This window comes from Scleropages formosus, chromosome 4 (assembly GCF_900964775.1).
Source record: "Scleropages formosus chromosome 4, fSclFor1.1, whole genome shotgun sequence".
Taxonomy (NCBI): Eukaryota; Metazoa; Chordata; class Actinopteri; order Osteoglossiformes; family Osteoglossidae; genus Scleropages; species Scleropages formosus.
Genome location: NC_041809.1, coordinates 899,983 through 919,243, shown reverse-complemented (window position 1 = coordinate 919,243; position 19,261 = coordinate 899,983). Strand labels below are relative to the sequence as shown.

Below are 19,261 nucleotides of genomic sequence, written 5' to 3'. Positions count from 1 at the left end.
TGCTCTCGGGCATATCGCTCGTGCTGTGAGATGATGCAGTGTGCTCTATTCAAGAGTATCGCATGTAGAGGTTCAGGGTTCAGACTTTCCTGCAGACAGGCACTGCCCTTTGCTAATCTTCCTGAATAATTCCAGAAGAGCTCTGCCCTCTTCCCCACCCACCTGTCCTGCTGCAGTCGTGAGATTTCCATTAGTGGTAATGATCAGTTCCTTACAGTGAAGAGACGAGGCATGCCGGCCCCGCCTCCAGAATCAGTTTTTGCTCAGGTGTATGTGATGGACAGGTCTGTAACGGTGTGATGTTCTCCCAGGGAAGCCCTGTCGACCTGCCTTCGTCCAGTGGCCTTGAACCCTCTGCATTGCTCTCGTTGAAGCTGTGTTTACGTGGGAGCAGACACAAGGCACTCATTCACTTTCTTACCATCATTTTATTTTTTTTTCTTCTTGCTCTGTTTAGCATCTCAGAGTGAACAGCTGTTATTAATTTGAAGGGTGGATTCTTTATTTCACACTGCATCTGTTTCCTCTGCTTTTATGAGGTTCTTGAAAGTGCAATCATTTAGAGATCCTACTGGCTATCACAGTAACTCTTGGAAACAAGCAGGCACGAGATGTGTGAGCTCAGTTCCTTGTTATTGGGGTGCGAAGAAATGAGCAGGTAGCAGGAGGTGTAGTGACTAGGGAACTGGTGTTGTGGCCAAGTGTCAGCAGGACTCAGGTGTCAAGATGAATTTATACTATTCTAACTTCCTTTTCCTTTGGTTGTGCGTGTCACACAGGAGCTGTGGAGGGGGGGGGGGGGGGGTGGAGTTAGTACAGTCATGAAGGAGGACTAGTGAGGAACAGCTCTGAAGATCCTTCACCACCTCCCTCCCTGGTACGGCCGAGCTGATGTTCTCCCCGGATCAAGAAAACATCCCGACGGCCTCCAAAGCACCCGTCAAGTACGGGGAGCTCATTGTGCTGGGGTACGAGACGATTTTGCCTTACATGCGTTTATGTTGTGATACGAGTGCCTTGAGGAGTGTGTGATGTTGGAGACTCTGGGGAATGGGCCCAGTCCAACTCACTACTGCTTTCATCTGTGATGCCATATTTTATTCATGACATTTAAGGGCAAACTGAAATCATGTGGCTGTGGGTTGCTGAAAGCAACATCCCATCATGGGATGCCATGGGTTCATCTGTGACCTGATTGGTTTCTGATTTTAGGGACATCTTTTCACTGGACCAGTGAAAGGGGTGACCCGTGTGTGTGTTTCATAGACAGTTCTCTGTCTTTGCTTGTGAAATGGAGCCACTGCCATTTTTGGATTTTACATAATGGATGAGGTTAACATAAGTAATCATGTGACCTGACTGACGGGGGTTCACTGTGAGTTGGTCTGAAGCTCACGTGAGTAAAGATGTAAAACTGCTGTTTGAATGGTGTCCAATGGGAAACAACACAAGGGCCCTGAGGCTTGTCTTTCCCAGCTGATCCAAACAGATCACCTTGAGCTGATTGCATCTGGTCTATGTTCACATCTTGGTGATTGGACTCAGAAGGTGTACAAAAATGTAGTCTGTAGCTTCTCAGTTAAGGCCGTGGTGTGGTGGAGTGAGCTCCCTGTGTCCCTCAGAGCTGCTGAGTCCTTCCTAGTATTCAGGAAGGGTCTTGAACCCATCTCTTTGAAAGCCACTTCTATGCTGATCTCTTGACAGCTCCATAAGTGAGTCTAACACCATTTGCTCTGATTATTTCCTATTTGCTTGTCACTTCTGCAGGCAACTAGCAACATAGTGGTGTTAGACACATAAGCTGCGCAACAGTAATCCTGTGTCCAAAGCTCTTTGTCTGTTACTGGTGCACTTCTGTTTACTCTCAGCTGTATGTCACTGTGGAAAAAAGCTTTTGATAAATGCCGTATGGTCCTCAAAGTCAGTTTTCTAATGAATATGAATAAATGACAATGTGTGACCTCCACTTCTACACACAGGTACAATGGATCGCTGCCCAATGGGGATCGAGGGAGGAGAAAAAGTCGCTTTGCGCTCTACAAAAGGCCCAAAGCAAATGGAGTGAAGCCGAGCACAGTGCACATGGCGTGCACATTGCAAGCAGCTAAGGCAAGGCCCATATGGATAGTTAGGGGGGGTTTGCGCAGGCGAGTGTAAATACAGACAGCTACTGAGGGGGGTCCCTCACTTATTCATCCTGCCACTCCCTCTCCCCTGCAGGCCATCAGCAACAAGGACCAGCACAGCATCTCATTCACCCTGTCTCGCGCCCAGACCGTGGTGGTCGAGTACACGCATGACAGCAGCATGGACATGTTCCAGGTATTGCAGATCTACAACCCCATCTGTCTCATACCAACTGTGTCCTCTGATGCCATTTCATCCTCACCCCTCTGTCTCGTCTGTGGCGCACCTTCCACTTCCAGTGTCGCTTTCTGTTGCTCTGTACCGTGTTGACTGGAGTGAACTGTGTGGCCTTTACAGGTTGGCCGCTCTACAGAGAGTCCTATCGACTTTGTGGTGACGGACACGGTGCCCGGGGGCCAGACTGGCGGTGATGCCCAGACGGTCCAGAGTACCATCTCCCGCTTTGCCTGCCGTATCACGTGCCATCGCGCCCCCCCTCACATGGCACGCATCTATGCTGCTGGCTTTGACTCCTCAAAAAACATTTTTCTGGGGGTGAGTGCGATGCCGTAGTTTTCCATTGAAAAGGGTGACATTTTGAAATTTGGTAAGAAATTGCCCCCCATGCCTTGCTTCCCAGGAGAAGGCAGCCAAGTGGAAGACGGCGGACGGGCAGATGGATGGACTCACCACCAACGGTGTTCTGGTCTTGCACCCACGGGATGGCTTCACTGAGAACTCCAAACCGAGTATGTGGCGGGAGATCTCCGTGTGTGGCAATGTGTTCACACTGCGTGAGACACGTTCAGCCCAGCAGCGAGGCAAGATGGTGAGGAGACCACTGACCCTTGACCTCTCATTGCCACACAGTTTTATTTCTGTACGTGCTTGATGCTATTACGCTGCCTGGCGAGGGGGTAGTTAGATGTGGGGTCAGGATCAACACAGTGTCACTTACAGGTCAGGAGGTTCCAGATGACACTTTTTTCCATGCCAGTGTGTCTGACTACCCAGACTGAGAGATAGAGGCGAGTGTTTGTCGCTGGGCAGAGTTCCAATGGCAACCACACAGAGTGGGGACTGTGTGTAACACGAGTCTGCGGCACTGTGTGCCTTGGTCCTGTCATTTGGTGTGTGTGAACTGGCATAACAAGTGAACCAATTCCTTCTGTCTTGCACAGTGGGTTTATTTTTTAAAAAAAAACTTATGACCTACCGTGTGTCTCTTCATGGTAGCTGTGATCCACTGAGGAATAGTGGGTAAAGCTCTTGCAGCTGTATTACAATTTCAGTCTTAGTAGGAATCCAGCAGAGGTGTCACTCCCTGTGTGGTGTTTTTACAGATCAGTGTTTGTGTTCTCCTTTATCATCTGGTGATGTTCACTAGTTCTGTGCGAATTGACTGGAAATGCATGTATTTTTTATTTATTCCTAATGGATCACCAAGCTCAGGAACAGCAGTCGTGAGTCAAATACTGGAAGTGAACTAAATTAAGACAGTCCCACACTCCTCCTCCTCTGCTTCAGTGCTCTTTACTACCATGTATTACCTCGAAGGCTAAATGTAGATCTGATAATTAAGAAAAACCTTTTGCTGGTTTACTTTAAATGGGGTTATCGTCAGTTTGTTACTCAGCTGCTCGTAACGACGAGTCTTTGTGCTGTGTTCCATAGAGAGCCTCAGCACTGAGAAACATGGACTAGCGTTCCACCTGCTGGAGGACAGAGGTCATAACAGCTCTTTGTGTGTGTGTGTGTGTGTGTGTGTGTGTGTGTGTGTGTGTGTTCTGCTTGTGAACCTATTTTCCGCCCATCCCTCACCAGGTGGAAAACGAGACCCATGAGCTGGTGGACGGCTCGCTTATCGACCTGTGCGGGGCTACGCTGCTGTGGCGCACGGCCGAGGGCCTGTCCCGCACTCCCACACTGAAACACTTGGAGGCGCTGCGGCAGGAGATGAACGCAGCTCGACCGCAGTGTCCCGTGGGCTTCAACACACTCGTCTTTCCTAGCATGCGCCGCAGGGAGGTGGTGGAGGACAAGCAGCCCTGGGTGTACCTGCACTGCGGCCATGTGCACGGCTACCATGACTGGGGCAATCGGGCGGAGCAGGAGCCCGGGGGACAGCGCGAGTGCCCTATGTGCCGCACCCGCGGACCCTACGTGCCCCTGTGGCTGGGCAGTGAGGCAGGCTTCTACGTGGACTCGGCCCCGCCCACGCATGCCTTAAGCCCCTGCGGCCACGTGTGCTCGGAGAAGACGGCGACGTACTGGAGCCAGATCCCGTTGCCCGACGGCACACACACGTTCCACGCCGCCTGCCCCTTCTGCGCCCAGCAGCTGAGTGCCGAGCACCCCTACGTCAGACTCATTTTCCAGGGCCCCATGGACTAGACCCTCTTTGCCCGTAGCCGCTTCTGTCATCCCCTCAGTTTTCACTTCCTATTCCTTTCCCGTTAATGACACTTTTGGATTTTTTTTTTTTTTTTTAAATACGATACTTCCGGTACTTTTTCTGTACCAATAAGGAGTAAATGTGACGATAGTTTCATGAAGGGGGTTAAAGAACTAAAGAGCACCTGTTACCCGCTTACAGATGTGGTGTTAACCATTTTTAATGACTGTCATACACTGGTTCCTTAGTTTACGAACGCCACTGGGGCTGGAAGTCTGTCTGTAGCTCCATTTACTCTAAAATCCAAAGTCAGTTTTACCAGTAAGTCAGGTAGTAATGGCTTAATAATACAGACATCCGTCAACTTACTTGCTGGTTAGGTTCTACAAACCTCAGATTACGCTATAATAAATCTGTACTGTAATGCTTTATTTTATTTGAATTAATATCCGTAATTCTTAACTGTTTGTTCAAAGCAAGGTTGCTGTGGTCCAGTATGCAAATGTAGGTTGCTTTTGCTTCCAAAGAAACAAAGTTTTACAAAATGGATCATGAATAAGAATATAACTAAAAATAAACAGGAAAGTGTTTGTATCTTTAAGAATTTGTAACTTCAACGTTCGAAACACGAGGAGCCAGTGTACCTCCCCATTTTCCGTCCCCTCCCCAGTTTTAGGATTTACTAATGTTCACAGCTGGTCAGTGTTTGTCTTCACATTGTTCCACGTTTTTTAGAAACACTTCACGTCAACAGAGATCATTTATGTTGTTAAATACTAGCATTGAGAACTGCAAACTATATTAGTTTATAGGAAACGTTCTTAAGAGACGAACAGGCTGAGGTTGAATCCTGGTTGACATTCACACCAGTTAAAAACGATAATCTGTCAGGTGGTTCCGGGGTTTCCTGTTGTTTCCCATTGAAGTCTGATGATGACTGATGATCAAGCTGAGTTGTTTTTAGTGTTCTGTCTTTTTCATTCTTAATTTTGTTCTGTTCTTTCCATGTGCAGACATTGGTCATCTGGGGAAACTCCTTTTTCGTTCTTCCTGGAATGAATGAGCAGATTCACCTGTCCTTTCAAATGACATTTTGTGCCATTTGTGACTCAGGTGAAGCACTCTTCTTTTCACTTCTCATCTTCTCTACAGCTATGAATGCAGTAGGTCACGCATGTTTGTGTGTGCCTGCACGTACGCGCGCGCGCGCGCACACACACACACACACACACACACACACACACACACACACGTGGATAGACATCCCAGTGTTTCGGGTGTTCAGTAATGTTTTCAGTCTTTTTGTTATGAAATCCTATATTTAAAAGTATTACAAAGGCTTTTAAATAGTCTTACCATTTGTTAAATTCATCTGTATCATTTGGGGGGAAAATGTGCTGTCGATACATTTGTCAGAGTTGATTTCACTGCCTTCCAAGAGTGTTGAGAAGAATGTGAAGTTGTTGTTTTTTCCCTTTTTTTTTTAAAAAAATAACAGAAGAAACAAATTCAGAGCCCCAGATTTAGGTGACTATAAATGGACACTTTATATCATTGTGAAGTGGGAAAGTCTGTATTTAGGTTCAAACCCTTTTAACTGCAGACTCTTCAAGCTGCTCTTTGTTGGTTACACTTCCTGCCTTCAGTCTCCTCATGAAAAGTCGCTTCAGTTGTTTTCCGGTCTGATCATTGACTTAGCCAGCTGGAAATGCTCCTTTTTTCCTGTCCCATAGACCCGTGTTGTGAGTTATGCTTGAGTCATCGTCCTCTGTAATGAATGTCCACCTGGTAAATGTGGTGGCACATTTTTCCTACATCTGCAAATGAGCTCTGTTTATGCATCTCTAAATTCACCACCCTGCTGTGATCTCTATTCAGTAAGGTGATTGCTAAACCCCAGATCCTAAAGATCCTGTTCCGAAAGCCACCCCACAAGTCGTGATGATCCCCCCCCTACCTTGATTCTTTGAAGTGCTCTGCTCCAGGTCATTGGCTGCTCCTGTTGTTCCATCCAGGCCTTTTCATCCCTTTGCTAGTGATCTTCACTGTGGTCTTGTGTCTGAAAAGCCTTATTCCAGAACTTAGTTATTTTTTTCTTTCTTTTTCCCTTTGAGTCATTCTGTTCCAGCTGCTGACAAGGTGTTTACACCTGGTGTATAACCTCTTTCACTTGCTGAGGTTTGCTGCGTATTGTGGAATTTAAGATTTGCAACTCCAAGGTTTGAAATAGCTGTGAACTGAGGCATTCACTCCTTCGTCTCATCTTTGGATTTCAGCTCAATGTTCCGAGCATACGGATTATAATGATCCGATTTTTGTTCCAAAACTTTTGGAAGGCATCGTAAGTACGTTTTTAGAATTGCGGATGTTCAAAAGGATGTGATTTCACGTGTGTGCATGTGCGTGCACTGGAGACGTACCAAGTCTTACTGTTAACTTTTTGTGTATCTGCAGGAGTGGTACAGATGCAGTCACCTCAGGGAGAGTCTGGGGTCGGTCACATGGTCATGTTTATTTACCTGATGCTGTTCTCCAAAGCAACTTAAAATTTACCCGTTTATTCAGCTGGGTAATTTTACTGAAGCAATTTAGGTTAAGTATCTTGTTCAAGGGTACTACAGCGGGAGGTGGGGTTTGAACCTGCAACATTTGGTTCTAAAGGCAGCCCTAAATACTACATTAGTGGCTGCCCTTCACAAATGTATATCTGCATATTCACAAATACTGTTGTGTAAAAGATGTTCAAGGAGGGTGTGTGTGTGTGTGTGTGTGTGTGTGTTTTTTTTTTTTTTTTTTTTTTTGATGTGCCTGTTTGTCCTCTTGCCCCAGTATTACATCTGCACCACAAATTCAGTGTTTTACAGTGTTTCTGCAGGGAAACCCTGGACAAAGGGCTCTCTCCATGCTCTGTCCTGTGTCTGACCCCAAGGGCCTCTCCACTAAAGCACTGTTACTCCCATCTGGCAGCCTGTGCTCTCGAACCCGAAAGCTGTGAATGTCGCTGTGATTTCACGTTTTTGTATCTACTTTGAACAATAAAGTGAAAACGGACACATTTCACTCTGTTTGGCCGATGGTTTGCTCTGCTAAAGGGTCATGATGCGGTCAGTTCCTTGGTGGGGCCTGGCTGATGGCCATAGCGCGCGCACATGCACATGTCGTGTTCCGTCTTCAGGCCTGGACTTGCCGGTACTTCGGTAAATATGCGCAAAGTGTATGTTGTATCCACTGTTTGAAAAGGACAGCCCACCCGGGTTCGACACGGTGAAGTCAGATGGGCAGGTAAACTGTTTCATCCTGGAGACGGTCAGTATTTCAGAGCTTACAGATACACCGTTGCATGTGTTGACAAGAGATGTTATTCAGTGCTACATGAAAGTGTGTGAACCACTTGTGTCCCTTAGTTTTACCACAAAATGGTTATTTAATGACAATCAATGGCATTGTTGGGCTGAACATCTTTTCAGTTCCAGGGGTTATCATCTCGTTTACCCCATTTTACTCGTTTATACCGCAGAGTAACCCTTAGTGTAAGTTTTACCAAGTCTGTTAACTTTTTGTGTATCTTTTCAGGATAAGTACCTTGATCAAGGATACCACAGCAGAAGGTGAGAATCAAAACCTGGGTCCTTTCATTGCAGCTGTCACCACTGTGCCACCTGCTGATCACTGACCGCCTGTGCGTTCTGACCTCAAGCTTCCGAAGGAGGCTCTGCTGTTGTACTTTAGCTAGAAACACAGTAACCTTCCTACAGCTACATTATTCTGACATTTTCCTCCAAAGTTACTTGAGGTGCTTATACTCATTTACCCATTTATATATATTAATTGAGGCTAAGTACCTTATCAAGGGTTCTGTGGTAGAGGGGTTTGAAGCAGGAATTTAGGCTCAGCTACACCAGTGCATTTGACTAGAAAGACCCAAAGTGGCAAGAGAGTGCAGACGGGTGCCTGTCCAAATGGGTTTCTCAGACCCGTGGCTGCAGCTTGGAGGTGTCAGGCACAAACCACCAGTGGAGAAACGTGGCTCAGCACCTGAGCAGTGGATTCAGAGATGGGTTTGAATGCAGCTGAGGGGGTATGGAGTTTGCATGATGTGTTTCCTCTCCTCCAGTCTGAAGAGAGGATTTGCAGGTGAACTAGTGACTACCCTGCCTCGTGTCTGTGTGAGAGAAGGTTTACGCTGCTGTTCTGTACAAATGTAACTGTATTCAGTTAACTGGGGTAAAATGGTTGTCGTCTGTGTCGGATAAACAGTGGTAGGCAGAGCACATGTTCTCTGTATTATGTTTTATGAGCAATAGAGCACAGAGGACAGCTCCATATTGCACTTTATTCAGGTTCAGTGGCAAGACAGCTCTGCACGAGGGAGGAGCTTCACCCCGACTGCACTGAAATCTGGTCCAACAACCCGCCCCCGGCCATGCCACTGGGATGTGGGGCCAAGCAAAAAATCTAAATTACAAGGAGGTGGAAAAATGACAACCGTCTTGCTGCCCCGCTGTCCATCAGTGCTGCTCCCCCCTGAGCAGCCTCAGTGGTCCAGGATGCGCAGGTTTCCCGACACAATCTTGTTCTCCAGCATAGCACCTGCTGGGATGTCGATGCGGTCGCCGTGGTTCGCGATGATGATGACCGTTCCCTGGGAGGAAGGTCACACTGGCTTTCACTGCTCTCATCAAGGGAACCTATAGCATGTGACCGTGAGTGCCTGCCCTGCGGCGGGCAGCACAGCAGATGGCCCTCACCTTGAGAGAGACGTTTTTTCCAAAAGTCACGTCCCCAGACACGGTCAGGTGGTCCAGCTCCAGCATGTCAGGAATGCTCTCGAACCTGCTCAGGTACTCCTGCACCTGCAGGGGGAGATACACAGACCAGTGGGAACAGCAGTATATGACCAAAGCGGAAGAGCCCCCTCCCCAGGGCTTGACTTCGAGCCAGCCAGCTGCAGCAGGCACGTTCACCAAGCGCAGCCTCTGGGGTTGCCAGGGTCAATATTATCAGGCAGCAAATGCGGTCCATAAAGGGCACGGTCACGGACCGCCCAGTGACCGCAGGCAGGGTAGGTGCTGGAGGCCCAGGTCTACTTGCGGTACCTTGGTGAAGGAACTGCCCAGCTTGACGTGGGGCGTGGTGGGAAACTCGCGCTTCTCGCTCATTGTAAGTGATCCAGCATCCATGCTGTAGAGGTTGGACATGACAAGCAGCAGGTCCGACGTGGTCTTCACGGGCAGGAAGCGGCTGCGCGGGACGTTGATGCCCAGCGCGTTGTCAAAGCTTTTGATGGCAGCGCCCACCGCCGTTTCCAGTTGGACCACGTTGAGCCCACCGTCCAGGGTCTGTGGAGAGGACGAGCATACACGCAGGATGGTTGAGGTACCTGTCTAACGGACTCCTGGATGGTCAACTACAGTAAACACTAAGATAGCACCACAGAAAGCAAGCTGTGTGATGTCACCCAGTCGTGTTGTCTGTGTTTGACACGTGGAATTACTGTACTCTAGTGCCTCATTTAAATACCTGATCCATCAACAGTTGGTGTTAAATTCCTTCCCATTGGAGGATATTTATTTTTCTGACAGTCTGAAATGGAACAGACATGTGAAGTGTTCATGGGAGGGCGTGTGTGTGTGCTGAATGGCTTATGAGAATTAGTGCCAGCGTGTCCTTTAGGCGCAGTATGGTCGCCCGCCCCCCCTTATAATTAATAATGTCCCTAAGAACATGCTTTTTGTTGATTCTGCACACCTTCTATCCCAGTCGGCCCCATCGCACAGCATCGAGGTGAGCCACGGGAGCCACACGCCGCTGCTCACCTTGGGGTTCACGATGATCTCCATGTCCATGGCGCTCTGCTCCTGCAGCCTCTTGATGGCACTCAGCGAGATCCACAGATTGTTGGTGTTGAAGATCTTGAACTTGGTGACGGACTTAAACTCATCCACGTGGGCCTTGGGCACCTGCGCGATCTCCAGGAGCCGCAACTTTCCGTCGTACTGGATGAGCGTCCCCCCCTGCCAGCGACACCCCCACAGAACAGCACACGTGAGACAGGAGCCCAGGAGGTGCTGGGAACTGCGCTCTGTTCATGACTCCAAAGCGAGACTGAGGCCAACAAGACAGGACAGATATTCCTTGGGCTTTTCACAGGTTTGCTTGAGTAAAGATCTCAGCTACAGCTGAAACAAACCAGTTCTTTGTTACGTAACCTTAATGCATTTATTTATTGCAAATAAAAGTACTTAATACAGCATCTCAAACATATTCTGTGTCTACTGTTGCCTAATTGAGTCCATCAAGAAGAGCAACATTCACCACCTTGTTTCTCATCACCGACCGGAGCTGTAAACACTGTGGAAATGAGTTGAATTAAGGCGGCACACAGTCCTCTAGGGCTCTTTACTGCCACCTATCAACTTCAAGTGGAAACAATGGTTGCTTGTTTGTAACCACAACAAGAAATGTTAGAACAGAGGTAATGAGATAACTATTAAGTAAATGTTTTTAAATCTTTGAAATTTTGTGACTCAACAGAACAGAATGCACACTCCTCCCCAGCTGGGCTATTTTGGTCACACGGGGGGGGGGGGGGGGGGGGGGGGGGGGGTCTCTCCTGCTCTCAGCACAAGCACCATGTTCCACATGATTTTGGGTTCTTTGCCGCTGGCCCCCCTTTACTATTCAGTTTTGCTCACCTTGACGTCGGCCCTGGTCTTATCCGTCACCTCCATGATGAACTCGCAGCGCTTGCCGTTGGGCTGGCTCATCAGGAAGTGGAGGATGTACAGGTCCACGGTGGCGCCCAGATTGTCAATGTTGGAGACGAAGATGTACTCCTTGCCCTCGGAGATCAGCTGCTCCAACAGCCCCGAGTTGTAGAAACTGGGATAGATATCGCCGTGGCCCGGAGGGTACCAGGCGTCCGCATTTTCACCCATCGTTCCCAGATCCGTCGCCATGGGCAACAAGGATTCTTTGTTGATGCGCGGGTACCTGAGTGGAGAAAAGACTGGTCAGGGGAGGTGAGCGATTGTACAGAGAGGACGCCGCTCTTGCCTCCCTGCTGCGAGGAAGACAGACAGTTGCGGAAGAGAAATCCGAGAACCCGCAGGTGGGCTCCGATATGGGAGCTGCTGGTTGGCAAGAGAGCAAGCAGGGTAGAGCGTGCTGGCCATAGGAGGCGGGGCTAGGAAATCACATGACAACACAGGGTGGAGCCATTAGGTCAGCAAGAGGCCAGGGAGGAGAGATACAGTGTATGTAATGTAGAAAAACATTCCTGATTTTGTTCATGCTGGGATATACATTTGTTTATTTATCTGACACTTTACTCCAAAGTGACTTATTTACCCATTTCTACTGCTGGGTAATTTTACTACAATTAGTGTAAGTTACTCTAAATTAGAGTAAGTACCTTGCTCAAAAGGTACTACAGCTGGAGGTCAGATTTGAACCTGCAACCTTTGGATCCAAAGGATTTGATGTTGTACAGAGGGGGCAGCTGGGCTTCTCATACATCCCACCACAATCGCAGCCCCCCGCACACACACCTTTCTAATTAAATACTAATGTCTTGCTGCTGTGGCTGCAGGATGATCAGCACACATCTATGGGCCTTGACCCCAAACCCCGGCCCCTCGTCGCATTGCCCCCCCCCCCCACCCGTTGCTGCTCTGTACCTGCTCTGGTTGAAGGTGTGGATCTTAACCCTGTGGTGTGTGTACTTCTGCAGGATCTTCTTGGTGTCCTCGTCTGTGTTGAAGGAGTTCATGAGCACCAGAGGGACGTCCGTGTTGTAGGTCTTGTTCAGGTGCTGGGGGTGGGGTGGGGTGGGGGCACAGGATGGGAGATACGCTACGTAAGCAGGGTGTGGATTGCATCTACAGAGGCCTTCATGTAACACAAACAGGCTGTGCGTGCGCGTGTGGGGGGGGGTGGAGGAGGGAAGGGAGAGAAGAGAGAGGAGGATACTGATCACTCCCACAATCAGTAATGCAGTGTGGCGCGACCCACAGCGCAAGCGGGCGCTACCGTGGCGACAGCATTCGCAAACCGGGACGAGCGGCGCTCGGGTTCGCGCCCACAACCCGCCGTGACCGCCAGCACTCGGCGGTCCTTTACCTCGATCTGCTGCACCGTCAGGTCCAGGAACGTGTTCTCGTTGCGAACGCTGATCAGACTCTTGGGTCCCTTGCAGCCCATGCTGGTGCCCAGACCCCCGTTGAGCTTCACCACCACCAGCTTGTCCAGACAGTCGGACACGTTGTCGGGGAGACCGCGCGCCTTGATCCTCTCGTAGGGCTGGATCTGGGCAGGGACCGTGCGCGGGGGGTGGGGGGGGTTGGTAAACACACGCATCATTCACTGGGTGTCATTGGCATTGGGACCCTTCGTAGTGCTCCCAGAAGGGGGCGCTGTCTTGAGTGACAGGTCCCCCCCTCTCCACCAGCAGTCCACTGGTCAAGTGGAACATTCACATTTGTACCATTAAAGTCAAGTTGCATTAACTGAACTTATAAGGTAAAAACAGTGTAAAGTAGTGTGAACATATTCACAGGGATAGACTACCCAGCTGGGCAGGAATCGGCTTGTGGACTAACACTGAAGGAGCACAGCTGACCAAACTGCGTGCGTGCATGTCTGACACACAGTCCAGTTCCGGTAAGGAGCAGTGCAGCACCTCCAGGGGACGGTGTGTGTCCTGTGGGGTGGGGGTGGGAGTGACCTGTCTTTTTCTCTCCGGGAATGTGTGAAATAAACCTTGAGGCTGTGTGTGTGTGTGTGTGTGTGTGTGTTGGGGTGGGGTGGGGGGAACAGTTAACGGCCTGGTGAGCAACTGATGCAGTGGAATGAGCTCCCTGTGTCCCTCAGAGCTGCTGAATCCCTCCCACATTGAAGAAGGGTCTCAAACCCATGCCCTTCAGAGCCACTTTTCTGCTGATTTCCTGACAATGAGTCCAACACCACCTGCTATGATTATCTATGTATTTTTTGTTTGACCATCACCTCTATAGGAGCTACTGGAGGGATGTGAACCCGCAGTGTGGTGGTGTCACACACACAGGTTGTGTGTCCATAGTCTGGTGTCAGTTGGTGATGCTCTTCTGTTTACTCTCAGTACGTCACCATGGAGAAATACATGAATAATGAATTAGGTCATGTAATAACAGAGTAATAGGTACACACTTTTTCCTGGAACGAGGGTCACGACCCATAGTCGGCAAGGACCACATCGTTGTCCTTGGATACGGAATCCAGCTCGGCCACCGCGTCTTGTCCACAGGCCCCAGACAGTACTGTACTCCAGCGTCACCCCCACAGACCCAAACACCCCGTGGAAGACAGAACTCACCGAGTCCTCGGGAGGCCGGTGGATCTTGGCCCAGTCCACCGAGGGACCCTTGGCCTGCAGGAAGCGGTGGAAGAGCTTCTTGAAGCCCTCGAAGTCCTTCCTGGCGACCTGCAACGGGGAGCAGCGGTCAGGGTGACCTTGACCATCTCGGTCTGACACCGGACTCGGGACACGCACTCCAACTCACGCACCGTTCACCGCGGTAAAACCATCAAGGACAGTTTGCAATGCCGTTCCACCGTGAGCTTCAAGGGGCAACCTTGGCGGCCTCAGCACGTCACGCTTTCGTTACGAGGAACACGGACTCGACCGCACGGGTTCCGCTTGACGGACTGCAACGAAGCCCCCGAACCAGACTCCTGGGGGTTCAACACCCAAATATAAGCAAGCATGGTGGCACAGCGGGTAGCACTGGTGCCTCACAGCTCCGGGCTCAGCCTGTGTGGCCTTTGCATGTTCTACCCTTGTTCACGTGGGTGTCTTCCCACAGTCCGCAGGCGTGTTTCCAGTGAACTGGTGACTCTGAACTCCCTGCAGTTTCGTGTGTGTGTGTGTGTAAACAAGCCATTGTTGGCAACCCTAAACCACCGGATTGTGAAATGTGGCACTACACCGTTAATTTTGCTCTGAGTTAATCATTGTCCCATTTGTGGACTTATGGCTCTTTTCCTTCCTGCTGAGGTTGCTGTACACTTCAGTTGAGCAACGGTACAGCTAGGTGTGTGTGTGTGTGTGTGTGTGTGTGTGTGTGTGTGTGTGTGTGTGTGTGTGTGTGAGAGAGAGAGAGTGAGCAAGAACATCCCAGTGTTGGGTATCAGTGGACAGGAGAGAGGGAGGGGGGGGAGAGAGAGAGAGAGAGAGAGAGAGAGAGAGAGAGAGAGAGCGCATGCGCTCAGGTGACATCAGTATCTCATTGCAAAACCAGCTGAGGCTCGGGTTCGAAACCCCTCCCCCACCCACCTCAACGTCGGCGCCCTCCGTCACGGACAGCAGCTTCTCCAGCTCCTTGTCCATGGAGGCCTCCAGCTGCTGTCGCATCACTTCCTGGAACTGCGCCATCCTGCTGCAGGGAGTCGCCACCGCACCCAGTCCTGTGGGGGCAAGGAGCTCAGACGCAAACCCACAACCAGACGGCGTCCCGAATCCGGCAGGCGACGAGACCCACTGCGAACGCACACGGCTCATTCCTCGGCCCTTTCCTCACACACGCTCTCTTGTACTACAGATGGTTAGCTTCCAAAATTTATTTCGGTTTATTTCTTTCAACTGCAGGGGCGCGGTGGGTTTTGGCCAGCGCCTGCTCTGTGGTGGGTCCGGGGTTCGAGTCCCACTTGGGGTGTCTTGCGACAGACAGGTGTCTTACCCAGGGTGTGTCCCCTCCCCCTCCAGCCTCGCACCCTGTGCTGCCGAGTTAGGCTCCAGTTCGCCATCAGTTCGTCGCAACCCCGCTCGGGACAAGCGGTTGTAGACATCGTGCGTGCGTGTGTTTTTCCAGCTGCATTTTACTCACTTTGCCTGTAGCACGGTGAACGTGACCGGTATTTACCCTCCAGGCCAACAGGTGGCAGCAAAGAGCAGCAAGCGGAACAGGGCTGTGGGACCTCAGTCCAACTCACGTCCACAGCGTTTACAGCTTCTCTCTGCTGTCCCCGAGCGTCGCTGATCAATAACAGGACGAGGAACATTGAACGCGTTTAAGGGATCAATCGGTCGACAACCAGCACTGAACAGGAGTTTGTAGAAACAAAACTAACTTTCCGTCACTTTAACTTAATAAATAAAAGCATCAGAAACACACGGGCATTTTTTTTCCCCATTAATCACAGCCATACGCAAGGTTTTTATAGAATCCAATCAGCGAGTCATTGGAGAAACATCTCATTGACCCTTTACCGATTCTGACTGTGGCGAGAGTGAGTTATGAACACACGTGGTGCCAACTGTCTCTATGTTGACGAACCCAGAGCAGGAATCTGGACACGTTCACTCAGTTCCTTCACACACCTTGTGGGCGTGAGTTCCCGCTCGTAGCTCTGATGGCCTACAGTAACAATGTGAGGTGACAAACAGGTACGGTGAGTTTTCCTGGCAATGACACAAGGTCTACCTCATATTTTTAACCGTGGTACTGACTGGAGTGACAGGCTACTGAATACACACCCTGGTCCTACCTGAAATACGGTCACCTGTAATACTGTCCCACGTAAGACCGTCCCACCCGGAACACGGTCACCTGCAGCACCGTCATACCTGGAATACGGTCACCTGTAGTACCGTCCCAGCCGGAATACGGTCACCTGCAGCACCGTCATACCCGGAATAGGGTCACCTGTAATACCGTCCCAGCCGGAATACGGTCACCTGCAGCACCGTCATACCTGGAATACGGTCACCTGTAGTACCGTCCCAGCCGGAATACGGTCACCTGCAGCACCGTCATACCCGGAATAGGGTCACCTGTAATACCGTCCCAGCCGGAATACGGTCACCTGCAGTACCGTCATGCCTGGAATACGGTCACGTGTAGAACCGTCCTACCTGCTTACTTCTTCAGTCAGAAGATACAACGTCAGCACTGAAGGGATTTGGCGATGATATCATCATCATCATTATTATTATTATCATCATTATTATTATTATCATCATTATTATTATTATTATTAAATACATACACTTACCTTCGATGTAAAGAGACATTATTACTGCTCTTCCGTTTCGCACCGCACTGATTACAGAAGTTCCTGCAGATCGGATCGGTACTAAACGCCGGTGTCACGCACGAGTCCGACTCTTCTCCTCGTTCGCTCCGGTCACTTTACGCACTCTTTACACACACAGTCCTTCAGTGAAACTTCTTACAAATTCCAGAGAAACCAACGATCGATCCTCGTGACGGCACCACCCAGTCATCGCATGTCTCTTAACCAGGATCTTCAGTCGCGGTCTTTCGCGGCTCAATCATTGCGGCACAGTGATCGCAAGCGCTTCATTCCTTCGTTCCTTCGTTCGCTCACCGACTCCCAGGCTGAAATACACATCGGTTCCGCCGCGCTCCTTATATATCGCAAACTCTACACTACAGGACACTTTGTATCAACCTTCCTCTCCGACCGACGCACCAACTGTCCTGGCGAAACCCCGCCCACTTCATCGTTTGCCCCGCCCCCTGACCTTACCGCCACGGGCCTGCGTTCCCTACCAGCATCTCCAGCATCGCCGATCGGATGATGAGACCCGGGGGCCGCGAGGGCCCCCCGCGAGGCTCCTGGAAGCGGCTGTTAGAGCAGCGCGGCCCGAGGGGGCGGCCGAGCGAAGAGAGACACCGCCAAATCTCACACTCTCACTCTCACACACACACACACACACACACACACAAACACACACACACACACACGTTGGGGCCCCGCGCTCGCGCACCGTAATTAATTAAGCAATGATCTCCCCTCGCACGCACGCACGCACGCACACACCGCAAAACTTGAGGAAAATGCGCGCGCGCGCACCCACCTCCCAAATGTCCGCCTTCCTGTGATCTCTAGCGAGTTCCCGCTGCACGGAGCTCACAGCAGCGCGACGTTCCGGCGGCACCTACAGCAAAGTGACCCTTTGCGCTCTAAGCACAACATAATCTTTGGGAGAAGAGCTCGGAAACTGTGAACGAACGAACGAACGCGTTCGCTCCGGCGCTCCAAGGACGCGCTCTGGAGGCAGAGGAAGAGACGGGTCCTGAGTCCGATGCGCGGTAACACGAGCCGCGCGCAACCTGCGTTTCCATTGGTTCGCACGGCAGCTCTTCTGCATTCTCATTGGCTGCACGCTAGGGGAGGTATTTTGATTGGCTGCCATCATAAAAGCTCTGTATTTCATTCACGTTCGGTGAGGGTATCAAACAGAGATTAAGCATTTTATAGAATTAACTTTCTACGACTGAAGCAGAACATGTTTCCCGTTCCGTGATTGCAACACCGTCCGTCTGCACTTGCAAAAACATAAATTACATGAATTTAACATTCGAAATTATAAATCCATCCACATTGTCTTGCAAGTCTTATACATGCACTTAGGTCCCCGTTTCAACATACACAAATGGTGTGCTGACAAAGTGTAAAAAAATACATTTTTGAAGATTGTACGTTTCAATTCTCAGAAATTTAAGCAAAATCGTGTATGTGCTAGTTGCACATTTAGCGATTTATTCCTTAAATATCATATATTCATTTTTCTATGTTTTAAAAGGTTAAACCAACAGTATCTGTTGCAGGCTAAATTATTATTATTCTTTTTTTCCAGATCTGAATAAGATTCTTTGCTTCATAAGCAATGAAATGAAGAGTTTTATTTAAACCAATGGAAATCAAGAGAGTCGCAAAGCGCAGCCAATCAGAGTCCGACTTTCTGCTCGGTTCCTGGGTATCCATATGGGACAGGCTTCGTCTTCTCACGTCCTGTGTCAGTTTCATCATTGGTGTCCGTTCCGACGCAAGAAATTGATTAGTTTCTATCTTGTTCTCGTATCAATAACAAGAAAAATTCATTTCAACGACGTTTCTTCGTCATGTGACTATTAAGTGAAAAAAACAGGAAATGCCAATAAATGTTCGAACTAAAGGCATTTCTGACAAACCAATATGTGTTCTTTAATTAATACGTCCATACTGCTGTAATACTTTTGGTAAACGAATAGGCTTTGGAACTGCGACTTCAGTTTACAAACATTTATTAGGCAACGAACGTCACTGTTAATCTTTATACGAGTATCAGCACTTCCGCCTGCACGATGGACACAATTAGGACACCGCAGCATCCAGAAGCACTAAAACGAGTCGCTACGCTACTTTCAAGGACGTGTCATATACGTCACCGTTTATGACAACAAGCGCCAGACCCTGATAGCAAATATTAACCAATCCTCAGGCGGGAATTTAATTTTGACCACGTGCGTCACGCCTCGTCACGTGGATTGCTTCGGCCAATCGACATGTTGCTTCTCGCCCCACGTGGGTCTGTGACACAGGGAGCTTCTGCAAGGCGAGTGTGCCCTCGTGTGGACGACAAGGGAACCGCAGCGTTTCCAAGAAGCCGTCCGCGAGGCGCTCGAGTGCGCGCGCGACAAGGTTATTTTAGTCCAACTTCCGTTTACACGCGGAGCTCTTCTGATAAGGATATTTTTAGCCATCCGTCTTTTCGGTGGAACGTGACAGATGTTGCTGCCTCCTAGTGGCCAATTTGGTGGGAAATTAGAGCGGTCCATGGTTTCTATGGTTACGCAGGCACTTTGCCAGCGAGGAGACGATCCTTAACCACGCTGTTACACAGTGCTTACTGCATGACTCAGTTAAATCTTTTACTGCATTTTTAAAGCAGAGGTTTGTGTTTGCGAAGCGGGA

At 49.7% G+C, this 19,261-nt stretch overlaps 2 protein-coding genes across 3 annotated transcripts; one reads left to right on the top strand and one right to left on the bottom strand.

Annotated features, from left to right (window-relative positions):
- The first annotated feature begins 798 nt into the window (after positions 1-798).
- On the top strand, positions 799-7,093 carry peli1b (pellino E3 ubiquitin protein ligase 1b). The gene is made up of 6 exons (XM_029251313.1): positions 799-968; positions 1,980-2,109; positions 2,221-2,322; positions 2,485-2,682; positions 2,768-2,956; positions 3,952-7,093. Exons 1-6 carry the CDS (start codon positions 892-894, stop codon positions 4,519-4,521), a joined length of 1,266 nt encoding a protein of 421 aa, XP_029107146.1. The 5' UTR covers positions 799-891; the 3' UTR covers positions 4,522-7,093.
- Positions 7,094-8,597: 1,504 nt separating this feature from the next.
- ugp2b (UDP-glucose pyrophosphorylase 2b) lies at positions 8,598-17,599 on the bottom strand. 2 transcript variants are annotated; one of them, XM_029251145.1, is made up of 10 exons: positions 16,553-17,008; positions 14,835-14,965; positions 13,875-13,982; positions 12,644-12,829; positions 12,202-12,335; positions 11,218-11,515; positions 10,339-10,536; positions 9,619-9,861; positions 9,271-9,375; positions 8,598-9,164 (listed from the first exon to the last, which is right to left on the bottom strand). In XM_029251145.1, the coding sequence occupies exons 1-10, from the start codon at positions 16,569-16,571 to the stop codon at positions 9,057-9,059; spliced, it is 1,530 nt and encodes a 509-aa protein (XP_029106978.1). In that variant the 5' UTR covers positions 16,572-17,008; the 3' UTR covers positions 8,598-9,056. The 2 variants fall into 2 exon arrangements, with proteins under 2 accessions (XP_029106978.1, XP_029106979.1); XM_029251146.1 differs by lacking the exon at positions 16,553-17,008 and adding an exon at positions 17,382-17,599 and having other exon boundaries at positions 8,600-9,164.
- Between the last annotated feature and the right edge of the window lie 1,662 nt (positions 17,600-19,261).

Bases quoted from the DNA above. Each gene is read 5' to 3' on its own strand.
- peli1b (XM_029251313.1), top strand. From the start codon at position 892: ATGTTCTCCCCGGATCAAGAAAACATCCCGACGGCCTCCAAAGCACCC. The intron at 969-1,979 runs GTACGAGACGAT...TTCTACACACAG, and splicing joins GGGGAGCTCATTGTGCTGGG to GTACAATGGATCGCTGCCCA. The intron at 2,957-3,951 runs GTGAGGAGACCA...ATCCCTCACCAG, and splicing joins CCCAGCAGCGAGGCAAGATG to GTGGAAAACGAGACCCATGA.
- ugp2b (XM_029251145.1), bottom strand. The intron at 12,336-12,643 runs GTAAAGGACCGC...CCCCACCCCCAG, and splicing joins TGACGGTGCAGCAGATCGAG to CACCTGAACAAGACCTACAA. The intron at 9,165-9,270 runs GTGAGGGCCATC...CCTTCCTCCCAG, and splicing joins GAAAAAACGTCTCTCTCAAG to GGAACGGTCATCATCATCGC.